The following is an 18,309-nucleotide window of genomic DNA, read 5'->3' on the forward strand; positions in this document are numbered from 1 at the left end:
CCAACTACTTCACTCCATAAATATTACCATCAGGGTGGGCCCAGTTTGAGCTCTCCCCGAATTGCAGCTGGCCTGCACGCCAGGTGACTCTCCTCTTGAGCAGGGACACCTCTCGAGGTTAGAGATTCCTTACCTGAGACTAAGAGATCCTTCCTTCCCCAAGGCGGAGAGATCCCTTACCTGCAACAGATGAATTAATACGAATGAAACGTTACTAATCCATGTAGCGACAGCAATCTTATTAGAAACATTCTCTAGATAATTCCGTTGGACAGAAACCACTGTCCAAGTCTGAGTACTAAGGATTGGATCCAGCCGCACCTAGGCTCCAGAAGGCGTTTAGGAAGGCTTTTCTTCCTCGTGGAGGTGGTTGTGACACGGGGGGTAGGCCTTTATGGCCTCGGCAACACCTCCCGTGTAGATGGGCCGTCATCCACATCACCCATGGACTGGCCTTCCGCATCCAGAGCCTCATACCTGTTGTACAGAGGCACCCGGGGAGGCGAGGTGGGCAAGGAGGGGGCTCGCCTGCCACCGCCGAGCGTGGCCTTGCCGCCATTCGCTCCTTTCCTTTCAGCTACTGCCTTCAGCCTGGCGGGGGAGGACACAGGCTCCCCTTCATCTTGGGTTTTGCCTGGTGGCTCTCCCTGCTTCTGTCCCAGGGAGGGCAGAGCAGGGTTCTCTCTCTCTCTTCTCTGTCCCCCCAGACTCCCTGACGCTCCTCAGCCTTTCTGCTTCCCCTCGTAGCTCTGCACCAGGCCGAGCAGGTCGCCCGCTTGGTCACACCTCACACCTCGTTCCCGCTCCTGCCACCCATGACCAGCGAGAGGCTCTGGCACGCCCCGCAGCCTGAGGCCTGGACGGCTGCATGCTGCCGCGGGAGCTCTGTCTGGGCTGCCACAGCCATGCTGGCGAGCGCAGAGGACAGGGCTTTCTGCCGGGTGGCTGCCAGAGCCAGCTCCTGCTGAGAGGGGATGACCACCCACGGCACTCACCCCTCGAGCTGGCAGGGTGACGACGCCCTTCCACGCCGACTGCCGCGCCACTGCTGCTCCGGTCGCAGCCTCCCCAGGCCGCTTTTGACAGGGGCGGGGCGAGGGAAGAGAGGGGGCCGCCGAGGAGGGAGGGAGGGAGGGAGGGAGGGGGGGGGAGGGAGGGGGCGCCGCGAGGGAGAGGAGCGGGCCGGAGCCGCTCCGCTCGGCGACTGACGGCTCGCTGCCGTTACAGCGCGTTTAAAGCTCCCGCCGTTGCCTGGCAACGCCCAGGCCTCGGCGGCGGCTCTCGCGAGAGCTGCTGCCGGCTGCCGGCGGGTCACGAGACCCCTGCGCGCGGAGAGCTGCCGGGCCGCTGCGGCCGGGCCGGCTCCGGGGCAGCTCGCCTGGGCGACGGACTGCTGGTTACCGGAACGGCTGGGCAGCGGCCCGGACTGCTCCAGGGAAGGTGCCCGAGGCGATCTTCCTCTCTGAAAGAGAGCTCTCTCCGCCGGGATGCAGGCGGAATTCCTCCCGGGCATCTCCCGGAGTCCTTTGACCTCTGCTTGAGGGACCCGAGATCCGGGCAGCAGCCCCAGACTCCTCCAGGGAAGCTACCCGAGATGATTTTTCTCTTTAAAGGAAGCTCTCTCCGCCGGGATCCACCCGAGACTTTAGGAGATGCTCTTCTGAGGGTGTTGTCAGGGACTACACAGGCTACATACTATAGATACTACATAGAAGCATTTTACACACACCAGTGTGTGAGCAACGGGGCCACTACAGGCAGGGGCAGGCGGAGCCACGCAGAGCTGCACGCAGGAGGCATACGAGTGCCAGAAGTTGCAAGACAAAGAACAAAATAAGCACAAGGGACCGCAGAGAGGCAGGACACCCCGCTGAATACACACGAGTGACCGGCAAAGCCAGCAGCAGGACAAGCAGCTCCAGGGCAGATGAGATCCCCCCTTTTGGGGGGTCGGTAAGTAGCACAAAAATGTCCTGCGTGAAGAGGAAAAACGGAGGAGCCTTTTCCAGTTCCGACTTCTCTCACAAACGAGCTCTCCAGCCTGGTCACACCGACTTCAGCAGCGAGGAGCACCAAGGGCCGTTGTCAGTGCCAGCGATACAGCAGCAGTGCCGTGAGCAGCCCAGGTACCTCGGGAAGCGTGTGGCTTTTCCCAGCATTTGTGGGATGCCAAAGGGAAGAGAGGGAAGACTTCCCCCGAGAAACAGCCTGGCTTGCTTGTTTCTGCTTGTTCTTCTTTAAGTACCTTTCCCTTTCCTTGTAGAAGAAGGCCACTTGTTGGAAGAACAAGAGGCTTTCTCAAAGTCACAAGAATGCCTATCCCAGTTAAAATAAAAAATACTTTTGTTGAGATTTAATGAAACCATTTTCTTTATCGCCTACAACGATTTTCCAAAAGGGATGCACATCTTGCAAATATTGCCCATAATTCTGTAACGGCATTTTCCAGCTGAGAAATCAACATGTCTTTGTGTGCATGCTGTAGCTTCAGCCAGTGAAGTGTTCCTCCTCCGCTGACCTCACCGCTGACACCATCATACGGCCAGCTGCCTGGGTGTCTTTCTGCTAACAATTCCTCAACCATTTTTCCTCTTTCTGCTCTCTGTCCTACCTGACGTTTGTCTGTCTAATTCTTGGCCAGATTTCCTCTACTGCTTCTTGTCAGTAACTCGGGTCTGTCGTCACGTCTCTGTCCATCCTCCTGTGTTCACGTGTACCTGTCTGTCCGTGTCTCCTGATCGCATGTCCCTCTCTGTCACTCTGCTTTATGGGTACAGTTTACAGTCGATGAAAACGTTAAATTTTGAGGTTTTTTATACATGGCCTGCCTTTTGGTAACCCCAGGTGGTAATTCCTCCTGACCCTGCCTGCAGGTGAGTTTGCAGGAAAGGCCCTGGACAGACTTGAAGCCCTCGCGGGACGTGACCAGGCTGTGTTGTGTTCTGCTCTGGTAGGGGTCGGGGAGAGGGAAGATCTCACAAGGTACAGCTTAGTCCTCGGTGCCTGAGCGGAAGAAGAACCAGCGCCGGGCTGCCCAGAAGATGCTTGGCCTCAGGGATGACGGTGCTCCTTCGTGTGGGACAGGGGCAGGTTCCCCAGCAGAGGCGGACGTGAATCACGCTCATTTGAAGCAGACCACTTTAACTTCTTGTAATGTATACATCGGTACGTAGGGTGGATAATCCGTGGAGCAGGGTGGAAACAAGCCAAGCAGACCCTGTGTTGCGTTAGCTGACTCATTTAGAGCATCGTCTCATTCTGCCAGACAAGTTACCCCTGAGACGCAGGTACAGGGCTGCATGTTGCTACTGGTAAAGTAAAAGCCACTCGGCGTTATGTGTTAGACTAGCATTGGGCACGTACGTGCTGACGGTGTCTCAGCTCAGGAGATGGCTGAAGAATGATGGTTTATTGTAAATGCACTAGTGCGATGGCAGAAAGCTGCCTGAGCACGCCCTAGGCACGTCTGAAATCTTAACTCCCAGCCTCATCCCACTACATATCGAAGGCATCAATAATTACACAAGTTGTAGTGTAGTGGTAAAATCTAAGCCAAAATGTTTTCACCAATTTTGACCTTTTTAATGCTGTGAAGCATAGTCCAGGAGTCCATCTACTACTGGAAACCTCTACTTCTTCTTGCAGGGAAAGAGTGTTTGCTGCCAGGGTAAGACTGATGAAAATAACACGCGGTTCCAAGTTGATGCTTGTTTTATGAGAATCTCACTGAATGATTTTTAAATGTAAACTTCCCGATTTAGGACACTCAAGGATCAAAATCTTAAAGCTTGTTGCTCTTTTTCCAAAACCTCTAGGTTGTGAAGAAAAAGACATTCTAGCCCAACATCTTCAGCATGTTAATTTGAAAACGTAAACAAAGTGGAATTTCATTTAAAGCATTTAATAGCTGAGACAAGCAATGTGAAAGGCTGAATTACAAAAGAAGCAATACAACCCGACCTTCATGCTCCAAGTTTACCTTTCCACAACTATTAGTACTTCCAGGTCAGTTCTTTCCACCAAAAAGATGCTGTAGTGGCGAAAAGATTATGCTGGGGAAACAACAACAACAACAAAAAGAGCACATTACACTTCAAATCCTTCTCTGACAATTGTAATACCAAGGTAATTTCTGTCCACCAGAAAGACACAACCCCAGCACAAAGTAATACAGAGGAAGACTGAAAAAAGAGAGGAAACATACAGAATAACTTGTGCCGTGACGGTCCAGTCTCAATAGTTAGAGAGACTGGCATCCATTATGATTAACAAGGAGGTTTATTTCTTCCCAAACTAACCTATCAAACACACAGTTACTGCCGACGTTCAGCTTGTGCTGTGCAGTGAACAGACCACTCTTGCGGGATGCAGCTTCGACAGCTTTAGAGCACTCGTTCAGTCAGCAATGCCCAGCAACTGTTGGCACGGTTACTTGAATTTCGGTTTAAAATGGTGTCTTTGGGAGTCAAAGTTACAAAGGCCACAGTTGCTAAGCGGCCAAGTAAAGGTCATACTTACCTTAACGGGACTGCAGGTCCGCCCCGGGAAGGCCCTGTTACAAGGGGGAGTGTTTAACTCCTTTGGAAATGGGGCTGGAGATGGCACTCCTCAGCTGAGAAAAGCCACATCGTGTGAGGGCTGTGACTGAGGTCAGTAGTAACCCTCCCGTGAGGAGGTTTTTTCCCCAGGACGGCTCAGAAGAGGAACATTTGTTGGGAATGTTGCACCTTACCACAAGACAGAAGGACATCCCCGAATGCTCCTTTGCCTTGGGGGACTTTGGTTTAACCACAGAAAAGAGGTGTCCATTCTCCAGGATAATGCAGAATCCCCTGAACTGCCAGAATCAGGCACAGGCTCTGGCACAGGCTCGGACACAGCCGGGACTGCATCTGCTCCTAGCTGCGGGATTCGTACCTTCTCCAGAACTTTGAGAGACCTCTTCCTTCGGACTCCACGTTTCCTTTGTTCACCATTTGGTCCGTTTGCTGCAGTAGCTGCACTGCACCCTCAGCCTGACCGGCTGCTGCTCTTTGTTCAAGGTGAGATTCCACAGGTCCCCCTGTAAGAAACAGCAGCAAGAACAAAACCACAACCTCGCCCTCTCCCCACTCCCTGCACACCCAACGGCAGACCCTGAAACGGAGAGGTGGGTCCAGACTCGGACTGACGTGACGCCTGGGAGCTTTCAAAGCAATCACAATGCAGGCTGATTTGGAGGTAGGCTCCCATCGCACAGCCCAGCTCTGAGAGAGCTACGCAGCCCAGCTCCGTGGGCGCGAGTTCGTTACGCGGGATGAGAGTCCCAGCCAAGATCAGTGGTGACCTCCCGCTTTACGGCGCTTCTAATTCCTAATCGCACGTGCTGGAAAATACCAAGCACGATTTTTAAAGGAAAACTAAGACCAGTGTAATCCTTGCGGCTTTTGATTTAATATGACCAATTTGAATGAACCAATCCAGGAATTCCTTACTTACAGAAACCCACTTGGTTACAGCCCGCGGTAAGGGATGCTGGACTAAACTCACGCTCCTTTTCTTTGGAGGAATTCTGAAAGGAAAAGGAACCCAAGAACTCTTACACAATGTAAAATTCTGTTGTACAGGAGATTCTTGTTTGCTTGCTTGCTTGCTTGCTTGAAGAACTAAAAGGCAAGGTCTGCTCTCTTGTTCTGTGATTTCATTTGTTTTCCCGCTACTGTGAGGACTTTCTTCACCAACATATGTCTGCCCCTCCCTCCTCAAGACATTCACAGGCCTAACATAAAGCTGTAATTCATTGAGCAGGCTTTAATACAGCAGACAGTGAAAGAATAACAGCAGCTATGGCACAGACAGAGATTTTAAAAGACATGAACAGAGGTGCTGTGGGAAAGAACAGCCTCTGGACAATACAGGCCCCTGGACATCAGCCCTGCTAAGACACAGTCATAGGAAACAGAGTAACAGGGAAGGGACAAAAGTGAAAAGTGCCAGAAGCAAGAGGTGAGCCAGGAATACCCGTTAGGAAGGCTATCAGCACTACAAAGGACCGCAAACAACAAAATCAGCAGGTAAGCCTCTTTAAGAGAGAGTACAACAACTTTGCCATAGACAGAAGAGAAGAGAAGAATAGAGCCACTCCCCGATGGTGTTTCTCTTGCACTAAGCTCAGGTTCATGCAAAATTCCAAACTTCAGATGGCCTGAGATCTTTGCAGTTTAGTCTCAGAGGATTAACTAAATTAGGAAAATTATCTGCAGTGACAGGCTGAGCACCTCTCAGTTCTCTTTCTTTCTTTCTTTCTTTCTCTTTGACTTCTACTGGTGCACTGGGTAAGTGGAAAGATGCGCAGGCTCGACTCCAGTCACCCTGACCAGACAGCCTACTGTCAAAATCGCAGGCCTAGAAGGCATTTGGATGAGAGCTGAAAATGCAATCTATTTAACAGCCACGTGACTGCGGCACTTCCATGCTCCTCCTTCTGAACCGAGTGCCAATGTTGTAAAGTCAATCCTACAGGGACTAAGTAGGCAGATTTCCTTCGTGTTTAACGAGACCCTTCCCTTTTTGAGATGCATTCTAAAACACCAGGTAGATTTGGATCCAAAGTCATACACTGCTGATAAACGGAACAAGAGCCCTGGAGGAATGATCAGAAGAATCCTGAGAAAGTACAGGAGCTAAACCTAATCTTTCTTCTCTTCCTGAATACCAAAAGAAACCACATGGAAAGCACACCAAATGGAAAGCATGTCACAGAAGCACCTGGCTCTGATCTCCTAAAAATGCACAGAAGGGAGAGGTCATCTGCCCATGAGTTCATGCGGTACTCGTGACATCTGGTCTGGTTTTCATAAAGACAACAGTTTGTGTCTGGACATCCCTCTCAGCGTAACAGTGCCCTGACTAGTGCAAATTTCAGGTACGAGTCATGGTGGCACAAGCATCTGTTCTGGAGAAGGTCCTTCTCACCTGAACTGGTATTTGCTCAGTTGATGGTTCATTCATCATAGTTCCAGTTTACCTGGAAAGAGCTCAGGACACGTCCTCCCACATTAGTTAACACAATATGAGGCTACGGTGATGTCTGCCACCTACCACGTTACTTCTCAGGGTCCAACATGCTAACCCGGAGCTCCAGCTTTCAAGGGCTCTAATGCTTGGGAAATTCAGCCCCGTACAAGGAGCGGAGGCATTCTGGGGATGGTGATTATAGCAAAGCGGGGAATAAAAAAGCCTCTTTCAGAGGATGACCCTTATCCCACCAACAGAGCGTCTGGAGCACCTGAGGAAAGAAGCCAGAAGGGGCATGGGTAGAGCCCTGTCACTAATGCTGCAAAGGTAAGCTGAGGGGGAAAAAAAGTAATACAGGTTTTAGAGACAAATAAGCCTGCTTGTTTTGGAGAAGTTCTTCTGTACTGCATGCTCCTGAGGAGTTACCAGGCAGTCTCCTTCCTGTCTTGAAAATCCAACAAACCTGTCCAAACCCCCTCTTCTGAAAGAAAGCTTTGGGCTTACACCAAGGGGAGGGCTGTTTCAATACAGGAGTTTGGCTGTGCAGGCTGAAGGTAACCATGCAACTCGGAGCGCCTGAAATCGCAGGCCATCGTATACGCAGTGAGTCCCTGCAGAGCAATTATGCTGGGATTGGCCCTTTGAAACCAGTTCTACAGGAGCAAGCAGGCAGTATGCCCTGGCCATCTGAGACTTCGAGCAAGCCCACAGACGACACTGGCGTAAAGGCTCAGCCAGTTGTGGAGAGCTCCAAAAGGTTCCCGAAAGGGGGGCAGCACGTCATCATGCAGAAACACGCAGAAATCCGGGTATTTGATGCAACTGTTCACCTCCCCAGGAACAGTGGGAGAAGCAGCTGTTCCTTTTATACCACCAGGCAACTTTCTTTGTGGACAATCCCAAGAGGAATGAGTTTGCCTCCTCGGAAAACACTCTCTCCAAAGAGTTGGAGAGGTAGAAAGGCCAGGAAGGTGACAGTGTGGCAGGGATTGAACTAAATTTAGAACGAGTATCAGTATCCAGAAAACGGATGAAATGCACTGGCACATTTGGGAGGATGGGCAACAGCCAGGAGGAGGAGAACAGGGGTGCTAGGGAAGACCCTGTTACCTAAAGGGTGTGCCTAACAGCAGCTCTGTCAGAGCAGCCTTTTAGCCTGGGGGCTAAAAGAGAAAGAATCTTCCCCTCCTGACAAGGTCTCTGGAGAACAGCGGGTTTAGAAAGCAACTGCCAATCCCTCTGCAACAATCTGGTCGTAAATCTGCCTTCTGATGACATAGTAAGAAAAGGCATGACACTGTTGCAAGAAGAGGGAGATGCCTACAAGGCCACCTGCACAAAGAAAGGAGCTGCTGGGGAGTGGCAAGGACTCACACTGAAGCCAGTATCAAGGTGTCAGCACCCACTATTGGCCCTTCATGGAGTTGTGCACGAAGGGGCATCTGAGGTAAAAGAGGACTGGAGCCTTGAAGACAAGGCAGGGCATCCTTCAGGTTCAGCTCTGAGAGGCTAAGCTCACCCCTAGAGTGCATAGCTTGACAGTCAGAAAAGCTTGTGTCCTCTCCCGGTCAAACTCATCCCTTGGCTAAGTTTGATGAGCAGGAATCAAACATCTCGATGCAGGTGATGCAGGTGAAAAGGGAAAAAAAACATTACCTGGAAGCATTTTGATGCTTGCCACTTTAAGAATCCAGGACTAAACAGATGCTGTTGTCTCCTTCTGAATATTCTGTAGCTTACCGTTTCAAATCCAGGCTTTGCTTTACTCCTATGGTGAACGCACTCGGCTCCAGTTCTAAAAAGAAGTCAAATAGGTAAGAACTCAGTTTACAAAAAGTCACAAAAAGGAAGCAATCTTGTAAATGGCTACGCCAACTGTTTCTTTAGAAATCAGCACTTTAGTACCTCTAGCCAACAAGACACATACCCTTAATCTATATTTGTACTCCTGTCTCAAAGTCTCACTTAAAAAATGAAAATATGCACTCATTTCAGTATTAGGCTTTCTGCTTTTCTAAGAAAACCAACAAGTAGTTAAAAACAGTGTTACGTGACATGGAAAGGGGGGTGAGCAGCGAGCTGAGAAAGCCTGCAAACCCTACACGGTTACTGACACAAAGAGAAGGGCAGGCAGCAAGGAACCACAGAAAGATCTTACAAGACTCGGTCATGGAGCAATCAAATGGCAGAGGAAACTCTGTACAGAGAGGTACAAAGTGGTGCACGTGGGGAAAAACAATCCTGGCTTCACACACAGCATAGTGCTCTCTGAGCTGATCAGTGTCACTGGGGAGGGACACCTGGAGATTCTGGTAGCTCAACACTCAATAGCACCCAAGAAAACCCAAATCCAAATCCCCCGTGAGGACTTAGGAGCAAAAGAGCTCGTCCAAAAAGAAGAAAAGATCAAGAGGTGGTCGGATTACAGTAGGCAAACTCCTTCCCGGGGAGGGGGGAATGCTCACGCTGAATGAGCTCTTCAGTCTAACAGAGTAATCGGAACAAAATGACAGAAGGCTTGAAGCTGATGCCTCACCAATTTAATTTTGCAACCAAGAATACACTTTACAATGATTAACTGTTTTAATCTTTTCTGGAATAGCGTAACTTCTGGGGCAAGACACAGGACTAAGAGAGAACTGCCAGGCTGGATCATGAAATAGCCCTGTCTGGCCTTGTATTTGATGAATCTACAACTCACGTCTTGGCTAAAAGAGTCAGAAAGCATTCTGGATCCTGGTCTCATTCTTCCCTCGTTTCCTGCAGTTTTATTGTGACTAGAAACTGAGAAAGCGGGGGAAAGGCAATGAAAGGACTACGTTTGTATGAGCGGGAAACAAACTGGCTTCAGGCTTCTCCCATTATCATCTCTGCATGAAATACATTTGAGAATTGGGTAGAACAGAAGGCAACAAGGTCTGTACATGGCCATGGAAGGGGAGAGGTGAGCATAAACACTTCCGATCATGCTGGATCTGGGACTCTGCCACATACTTGTGAATATTAAGTACAGGCACAAATTTTCTTTTTTTAAAAGCTACACTCCATGAAATAAAGAAGCCTGCTAGACTACAACTAATAATGGGCCGGCCTCTGAAAGGTAATCAAGAACTAAGCTGGAAGCTAGCCACCATGAGCCAGCATTGCACCCTCGTGCTGAAGGCGGCCAACAACATCCTGAGCTAAATTAGGAAGAGTTTTGCCAGCACCTCGAGGGAGATGATCCTTCCCCTCTGCTCAGGGCTGCTGAGGCCAGTCTGTGTGCTCTGTCCAGACTGGGCTCCCCGGGACAAGACTGGGACTCACTGGCGTGAGCCCAGCAAAGGGCCACAAAGATGATGAAGGGACTGGGGCACATTTCAGGTGTGGAGAGGCTGGGAGAGCTGGGACTGTTCAGCCTGGAGAAGGCTCAGGGGGGATCTTATCGATGTACACCTGATGGGAGGGAATGAAGAAGAGGGAGCCGGGCTCTCCTCAGCAGCGCCTGCTGGCAGGACAAGAGGCAAAGGGCACAAACTGCAGAACGTGCAATTCAATCTGAACACAAGAAAAAACTTTTTGACTGCAACTCTGGTCAAGCCCTGCAAACGGTTGCCCACAGAAGCTGTGGCGTCTCCACCCTTGGGAGTCCACTCAGAACCTGAGGGGACGCGTCCCGGGCAACCTGCTCTGGGTGACCCTGCTTGAGCAGGAGGGGTTGGACTCGATGATATCACAGGTCCCGAAAACCTCACTGATTCTGTGAAATCCACAGATACAGAGCTCAGCCTCAACGACTCTGAAATCCACAGATACAGAGCTCAGCCTCAAGCTGAGAGGCAGCATTCATCAGCCAACTCAGAGGAACAGGCTGGGATGCAGCCAGAAAACTGGTCCCAGTTCTTCCCTTGTCATCCCTGGCTCAGGTGTGCAAGCCAGTGCACTGCTCTGTCTTGTTGCTGAGTTCTCATCCCGCTGTGATTCTACAGATAATGTTAACACAAAGGAGTTAAACAGGAAGACCTCTAGTTAACGGCATGGGAACCTGAAAGCGTAGGACAACTTTTCTCCAAACATGGGCAATGCTGCTTAGATCCTGTCACCTATGGAAGAGAAGGAAGACGACAAATGGGGCAAAGGATTACATAGGAATGAAATACGAGGAAGGTGCAAGAGACATGAAAAATATCGAGATGTGCCCTGGAAGACTATTTTGTACTCAACTGACCTGTCCATACCCGACTGTGGGCATGAGGTCTCTGCTCCGACTTCCACTCTTCTCCTCTTCACCCTTCCTTCCACTGCAGGACTTTCTGACACTTCCTTTCTTCTCTTGACCTTCAAAAACATTGCAAACTTGGTACTGATAAAATTTGATTTTGACTTTTCTAGTTTAGAACAACAGTCAGAGCTAATATACATCCGTATTTCGCAAAATTGTTCATGTTCATACAACAAGACCCCAAAAATGATTCAGGAATAAAAGATTAGTTGCCTTATTCAAACTGAAGATAAGCACTGAGAGGCCATCCAGAGAATTATGCTCAACAGTTTTGAACAAGAAATACTGCTTTCCAGGACATCCTATTTGCTCCATCTGCAGAGGAGGGCCTAGGAATGTAATTAGCAGGAATGTCATGCTAGCAGAGAGAGAAAAAATGCTTTGGGGGAATTTGGACGGGACATCTTCACTAATTCACTCCATCTTCAGACACTTACTCGTATTGAAAACAAACCTACCCTGAGCTCTCATTAAACAAAAGCTTCCCAAAGCAGCTTAACTTTGTTGTTTATGACATATACGGTACCTAGGAAACCACTTAATTATTCAGCAATATTGACCTCGTACAGACTCTCACAGGGAAGAAACCATTGGACAGCTCAGCTCAGACTTGGAGAGAACGCATTTAACTGAAGCCAGCAGGGCTCTCAGGCCCTGAGGCAGGACTTCATTCAAAGGCCGATGGAACTGACAGGACGATTTCTCTCAACTGGGACGGCTCTAGGTGAGAATTCAGTGCCACCTCACGTTGCCTGAGTGACACCCAGAAAGAAGAGAACTCTAGCATTGCCTATATAGGTATTCTGCTCCTCCAGGCAATTTGGAATGTAACTTTAAAAAACACCAAAACACAAACTAAAAACACACGCACAACTTACAAGCTCATCGCTGCCCTTGTTTACTTCTTCACCTGTAACAGAGGTATTATAAAACTTGGTGAATATTTGGTGACTGGACTTTCTTTAACCAACTTGAAAGTACATTTTTGCATTGCACCTCGCTTTCTGAGAACAAGACGAACTACTTGGAAACAATGCTGGACTTGCACACGATATGCTGAAATTGAAAAACTGCAAATACAGCTCTTTCAGAACGAGAACTCCTGGCTACGAATGCCCCATGTTGATGGGATGGGGACAATTGCTTTTCTTGACGAGGTCAAAGGAGTCTTCAGAAGAGAAGAAGGAACTGAAGAACTGTTAGCATCACCCTGTGTTCTGGGCACCCGATGGAAGATGCAAGGACAGCTGGAGCACAGCCTCCACGCAATATTGGCCAGCTAACCTCTGATGCGTGGGATCCATACATGTTTTCCTGAAGAAAAATCCCTGCCAACAGAAACTTGAAACAGCAGTGCCGGAAAGTAACAGCACGTTATGCTGTGCATAATTTTAGAATAGAAACGTCGTACAACTGTCTGCAGCGGGCAATTAAATACTGGAGCAAGGCATACATGGAAGCGAGTGAATTCTCCACGTTTAGAAGTTTTCACATCCAGACACGGTATATTTGATAGGGGATGCTACACGCAAGCAAATGGGTGAGACTGAGAAGTGACTACTTGTCCATTTTATAAAGGAGACCAGATTATCAACTAAGCAGTCACAAGACAAACCAGGAGCTTTTTGCAGGGACCAATAATCAGAAGAGGAAATAGTAAGAATAAACACTCAGCTTTCCCAACAGAGGAGGTTAAATGTAGAGTCCCACAGAGGTCTCAGCTGGGGCCTGAGGCTGTTCAGGGAATTCACAGAAAACCTGGAAAATGACACACTAGGGAGGCGACGACATTTGCTAATTATACAAAAGACATTGTTACCATTATTACTATCATTATTTAGAAAAACAAATGCATTCTTTCTTTAGGAAAACAGAAACAAAGAGCGTGAAGTTCAATGTCAACAAATGTAGGGAAAGGGAAAAGCAAGACGTAGATCATAGATCTTTCCAGAAATTATCCAGACGTAACCATACAGACTTACCACAAGATACGTTTTGCTGAAATGAGTTGAGTTCTAGATACACAGTGCAAATGTAGGGATAAGGCACAAGATGGACCTTCCCATGTTTGAATCTCATCTTCGATACTCTCTCCCATTTACTCAAATCTGAGAACGATGATAAGACTTAAGAACATAGCACTAACGTTTCAAAGGAGCAGGACTCCTGACAATGTCTTCTTGTAAAGCTTCAAAAGCCATACCACACTGAACATATGTATAAGGGAGCAAATACAATGGATGACAAGCCTGCAGGCTTTGTGTGTTCAGAAGCCTGTCTAGTCTTCCAGCTATCTCAGCTCAACTACTTCTCCTCATAAAACTCACGCTGTGAGGTGCTTTTTGCTTCTCTCAGCCATCTGTGTGGGTGCGTAAGCATATACTGACATTTGCTCCCACCCAAGAAACAACTTTTATACTCAGCATCCCTCTAGGCAACATAAGCTTTCATGGGAACACTGTCCTGTTCTCTCAAGTTCAAACTCAGACTTCTTCCTGTACAGACTGAAGACGGCTTTGCAGGTACAATCCATCCCCAGAGGCTCATGGATGCGATTTAATCCTAACGTACCTTACAAGAAAACTACCGGGGTCTTCTCTACTAGCGGGCCAACGTTGCTGAGCCTGTAAGGAGCGTTTTACGTTTCATTAACCTTTTTAAGCAACGCACTAGCTTTGCTTGCAATCGCATTAGGTGGGCTTCCTGTGACTTTCTATATACACGTTCATTTCTCTGGCTAAATCAGATTTGGAACGCAGGGGTGTTCATCTCAAAACACTGCAAAACACTTTTCCCGTCAGTCCTCTGCTGAAGGCAACAACTGCGGAGGATCTTCAGCTAATGTAAAACTGCAAAGCTCAGAGGAGTCCTCCTCCAGCGAAAGATCTGCTTCCTTTGACATTCATGTCTAGTGGTGTGCAATGCCCAACAGATAGGAGTCACTCAATCTTTTCTTTTACGAGTAGGAAAGAAAGGATACACGGAAAGATAGTGAAGTGGTCTGTAGAAAACGGATGTAAATCATCAAGATTTCCAAGGATGACTCGAATCGCTTCCTAGAGAGGCCAAAAAAAGAAAGCAAAGAAGAATATTAACCATATAGTCACAATTCCCCTGTCAAGTACAGTTTCGAGGCTTGGGAAGAAAATTAACATCACGTTACAGTTTGCATGAATCCTGGAAGAGCAGGTTCTGGATATTTTGCTTTTCCTCCTCCCCTTCTTCTCCCCGCTCCCTCCCATCACCTTAGAGTGCGCTGCACTAACAGACTCATAGAAACTGAAGTGAATGCATGTCTTAATCTTGAATTCACATAGAAGCATTACGATGGAGAGTGGAGGTGTGCTTTTAAGTTTAACAAGTTTTACATTTAAGAAGCCTCCTTTTTGCCAGCAAAGCACACTTGGTATGGACCTGTTTCGAAAAATAAACATATTCCCCTTTTTCTGAATATTGACCCAATTCAGGAACAAAGGAACTGTAATTCAGCCCCAACAAACTCCTGCTTTATAAACGGGAAACTTTTTCTGGTAACATCTTTCAAAATTTTCAAAAGAGAAAAGAAAAAAAAAATTAACCGATAATTTTCCATATCAGTTAAAATCGCCCATTTTCTTCAATAACATTTAGAATGCTATCACTGTACTCTGAAGATTTTTTAAAATTAAGTAACAGGAGCATTTTTAAGCAGGCACTATATTTGTCTCATTTCCTCGGGAATGGCAGGGCTTTCTTCTGTCTCAGGAAGAAGATGACAACAGCAGAACTCGTCGGTTGTGACCAAGCTTGGTCACAAAGTAATGGCATCATTAAAAGGACGTCCACTGGTTCCACTAGCTCCAGTTACGACGAAAGCATGTGCAATCGAGCATTAGATTAGCCTCTGTCAAGCGAGCTCACCAGTACTGCCACAGCTCCTGACAGAACAGGAGGGTTTGACAGCTAGTCAAGCCTGAGAAGTTAAGAGCAGGGGTCAGGTCTGAGGCTGAGAGCGAAACCACGGCAAAGCGCTACTGCAGAATGCAGCTGAACAGGAATCAGCAAGGAACGGGGTGCAACTGGCTCGACAAATAGGAGTTCTCATTTGTCCAGTTCTAACAGTCAGTAGCTTCTTGGAAATGTTTCAGATAAAAGCATTGCTCGTCTACGCCAATGCTGCCTCTTGATGACATTTCTCGTTTCCGTCATTTTTTTCACCCTCGTACTCTCCAGAGAAGTTCCCCGTTACCCTCACTTGAAACGTTGCGTTTGACAAAATGTCCTCAGTCCCACAACGAACAAAAGATTTGCTCGGCCTAACATTCAGCTAAGGTCCCATGGACCTGCTTCGTCTCCTACCTCTAACTCCTTGGCAGCACTTGCAGTGTTGTCGAGATCAGGAGCGCTGTGAAACAAACAGAGAGAGTTAGTCCCACCCCAATCAAAAAGCAATGGAGCTCCATTTGTTGCAAGAGTTTAAACAGCAACAAAACATCACTCCCGCTGCACAGAGAAAACACTCAGCAGGCAGATGAATTCATAATTTATGGTTCTTAAAAAACATCCACTATTCCACCAGGACTGTTTCTTTTCACTTTTCTGCCCACTTGTCTTTTGTGTGTCTGAGGATACAAGGGATGAGAGATCCGATCTTTTCAGTCGATCCTCAGTAACCTGTAGGATTGGGTTTTTGACAAGGTGCCCTCAAACCAGCGCCTCTGTCTTCCAGCCTATCGCGATGCCATTCTACTCAAGGGACTAAAAGAAGGAACCGGCAGGACGTGTCTCTTCATCCCTCCACGGTGCAAACCTGCAGAGGAATGGGCCTTCACAGCATTGGAGCTAGGCCCTGTGATGCTGGGAGTTGTGTACTGCCTGCATCAAACTGTGTTTCCCAAATATTAACTACATCTTTTGTAAGCCAGCTGCTCAAAAGTTGTTTGCTGCTAGGTATCGCCCAACAAGAAAAATGCACAGGGAGAGAGGAGGTCTTAAAGAAAATCCAAACCCATTAAAAAGTAAACAAATCACACCAATGTCACTTGGAAAGAAGTAAATGCAGCGGAGTGTAAGGAATTACGGCATGCAAGTATTCTCTCTGATCGGTCACCGTCTTATTGTGGGCAAAAGGAGTTTCACTTCCCAAATCTGCAGGCTGACGGATAGCATTGCCTTGGGCAGAAGGCTGTGTACGCACTTCAGGACTTACTCCTTTACTCTCTTATGAATTGGAGGGAATCCAGATCCTTTGAACAAGTACCCCCCTGTTCACCACAGACCATGACACGACGGGGAAGAGCTTCACGAGTTTTGCTGTCAAAGGAGTTGCTTCTGCTACGTTTGACCATGTTGATGTGAAGACCGACTCGATGAGCTCGCTGCCAATTCCAGAAGTTATGATGAAATACAAAAGGTGCCGCAAGTGTCCTCGTGTCCTGTTCCTCCTCAAGTATAACAATGAATTGCAAGAACTGATGTTGCAAGGCACACAAAACCGTGAGGCATGCAGTGGCAATGACAGACTGCCAAACTCAAAACAAATGCGGTGCTCTCTTTCCCATCAGGAGACCAAACACCTGCAGGCTGTTCAGAAACCTCCGCACACTACTGGCAGTGCCTTCCAAAGGGATTGCACTGAGGGAAAGAGCTGCGTCAGCAACATTTCAAGGACCTTCTCAACACTACACGACACCACACGACAGACCACACACCTTCCTCTCCAAAATCAACACAGAGAACAAAACAAGGAGGAAGGTTAATCCTCCTGGGTCCGACACTATTCCAGCAACACGCTAATAAGCAAAGCTAAAGAAACGATTGCGTTTCAATTCATCCAAAATAAAGTCACGCAACAGAATTTCAAAGAGCCAGCCTACTTCGACAAAGGAAAAAGGAGACAAGCGTGGCACGAGATTTAACGTAGCTTCAGGTCTGCAGACAGCCTAACTGGCATCATGTTCGTAGCGCATTCTCTTCAACTCTTCTGCAGCTAACAAGAGTCACTTCCAGAGTAAACCCAGGCTCTGGCAATGTCTGTGCACATCTGACTGCAAAGGGAAATCCATTCACACTCATAAAACACTCTCTGGGCAGATGCTTGAGTCACTCTCTAGGGCATTTTAGCCCGGCTGCACCTGGCATGAAAACAGGGTTTTCGGGATGGCACAACGCCGTTCTGTTTCTCTGATGCAGGGACACTTGCTGACAAAAGGAGCTCAGTCCTACTTTCTGCAGGTTTGCCACCATCTGAAAAGAGATTTAACCTCAACAGTCTATAAGACTTTCCAAAAGCCTGTGAGGGCATCAACCTTGCACTGCTGTCTGATGACGATCGCAGCCTTGAAGGATGTACACAGGGAGCCAGATGATGCTGAGCCACGGCTTTGGGGTTTTTTTATGACTACTTATGAATGCTATCATTATTAACTACTTACCAGAGGCTGAGACAGCAACAACTCCTAAAGTTTCAGACCAAGTTTGAGCCCTACAGAACACTCCTTCAGCAGGACACATCTAAAGCAACCTGGTTTGGAACACTACCCTTAAACCTGAGCAGCTCCAGCTCCTTCTGCCAGAGCAGCTCAAACTTCTGGGCTTATTATAGCCCGCAGCCTCCAGGATTCTGAGTGCCCTCTCACATTAAAAGCTCCACAGCTCCTTGAGTGAGCTGCTCAAGGTTTTGCCCACTCGCAAAAGCCCTTGCCCATCATCTCGGTGTGTCTGACCAGCAGACACAAGCAGATTCCTCCAGGGCAATACCCTCAGGGAAAGTCTTTTTTCACCTCTAAAAGATCACCCTCTTTACTTGCTTTACATCTTCCCCATCTGACCAGACGACTCAGCACCCTGGGCTCCAGTCACTTTGCTGGCTACTAACTGGAACTTCCTATTTGAGGCTTACCGCACAACTGTTACCTCCCACGACCCTCCTGTTCATTGTCCCCTGCACACCCAAAGGCTTGCATGCCAGCAGTACCACAGACTCAAATCCTCTCCCTTCCCTCCCGTTTCTCAGGCTTGCCACTACAGTGCCTTTCTAGACTTATCCTACAAGCCCTGCTCAGCCCCTCTGC

At 48.2% G+C, this 18,309-nt stretch overlaps 1 protein-coding gene across 3 annotated transcripts in view; it reads right to left on the bottom strand.

Moving 5' to 3' along the window:
* Positions 1-2,931: 2,931 nt before the first annotated feature.
* Positions 2,932-18,309, bottom strand: part of LOC127022726 (membrane-anchored junction protein-like) — a 29,319-nt gene continuing 13,941 nt past the window's right edge. Inside the window, exons 3-11 of one of the 3 annotated variants that reach the window (XM_050906447.1) lie at positions 15,596-15,641; positions 14,238-14,313; positions 13,240-13,365; positions 12,136-12,167; positions 11,204-11,313; positions 8,737-8,791; positions 5,479-5,551; positions 4,918-5,062; positions 2,932-4,052 (exon numbers count right to left, since the gene is read on the bottom strand). In XM_050906447.1, coding sequence (XP_050762404.1) covers positions 4,007-4,052; positions 4,918-5,062; positions 5,479-5,551; positions 8,737-8,791; positions 11,204-11,313; positions 12,136-12,167; positions 13,240-13,365; positions 14,238-14,313; positions 15,596-15,641 — 709 coding nt within the window. In that variant the 3' untranslated portion in view covers positions 2,932-4,006. The remainder of the gene's footprint in view (positions 4,053-4,917; positions 5,063-5,478; positions 5,552-8,736; positions 8,792-11,203; positions 11,314-12,135; positions 12,168-13,239; positions 13,366-14,237; positions 14,314-15,595; positions 15,642-18,309) is intronic. The other 2 variants (XM_050906448.1, XM_050906446.1) reach the window with 2 other exon arrangements.

Source organism: Gymnogyps californianus, chromosome 16, assembly GCF_018139145.2.
Source record: "Gymnogyps californianus isolate 813 chromosome 16, ASM1813914v2, whole genome shotgun sequence".
Taxonomy (NCBI): Eukaryota; Metazoa; Chordata; class Aves; order Accipitriformes; family Cathartidae; genus Gymnogyps; species Gymnogyps californianus.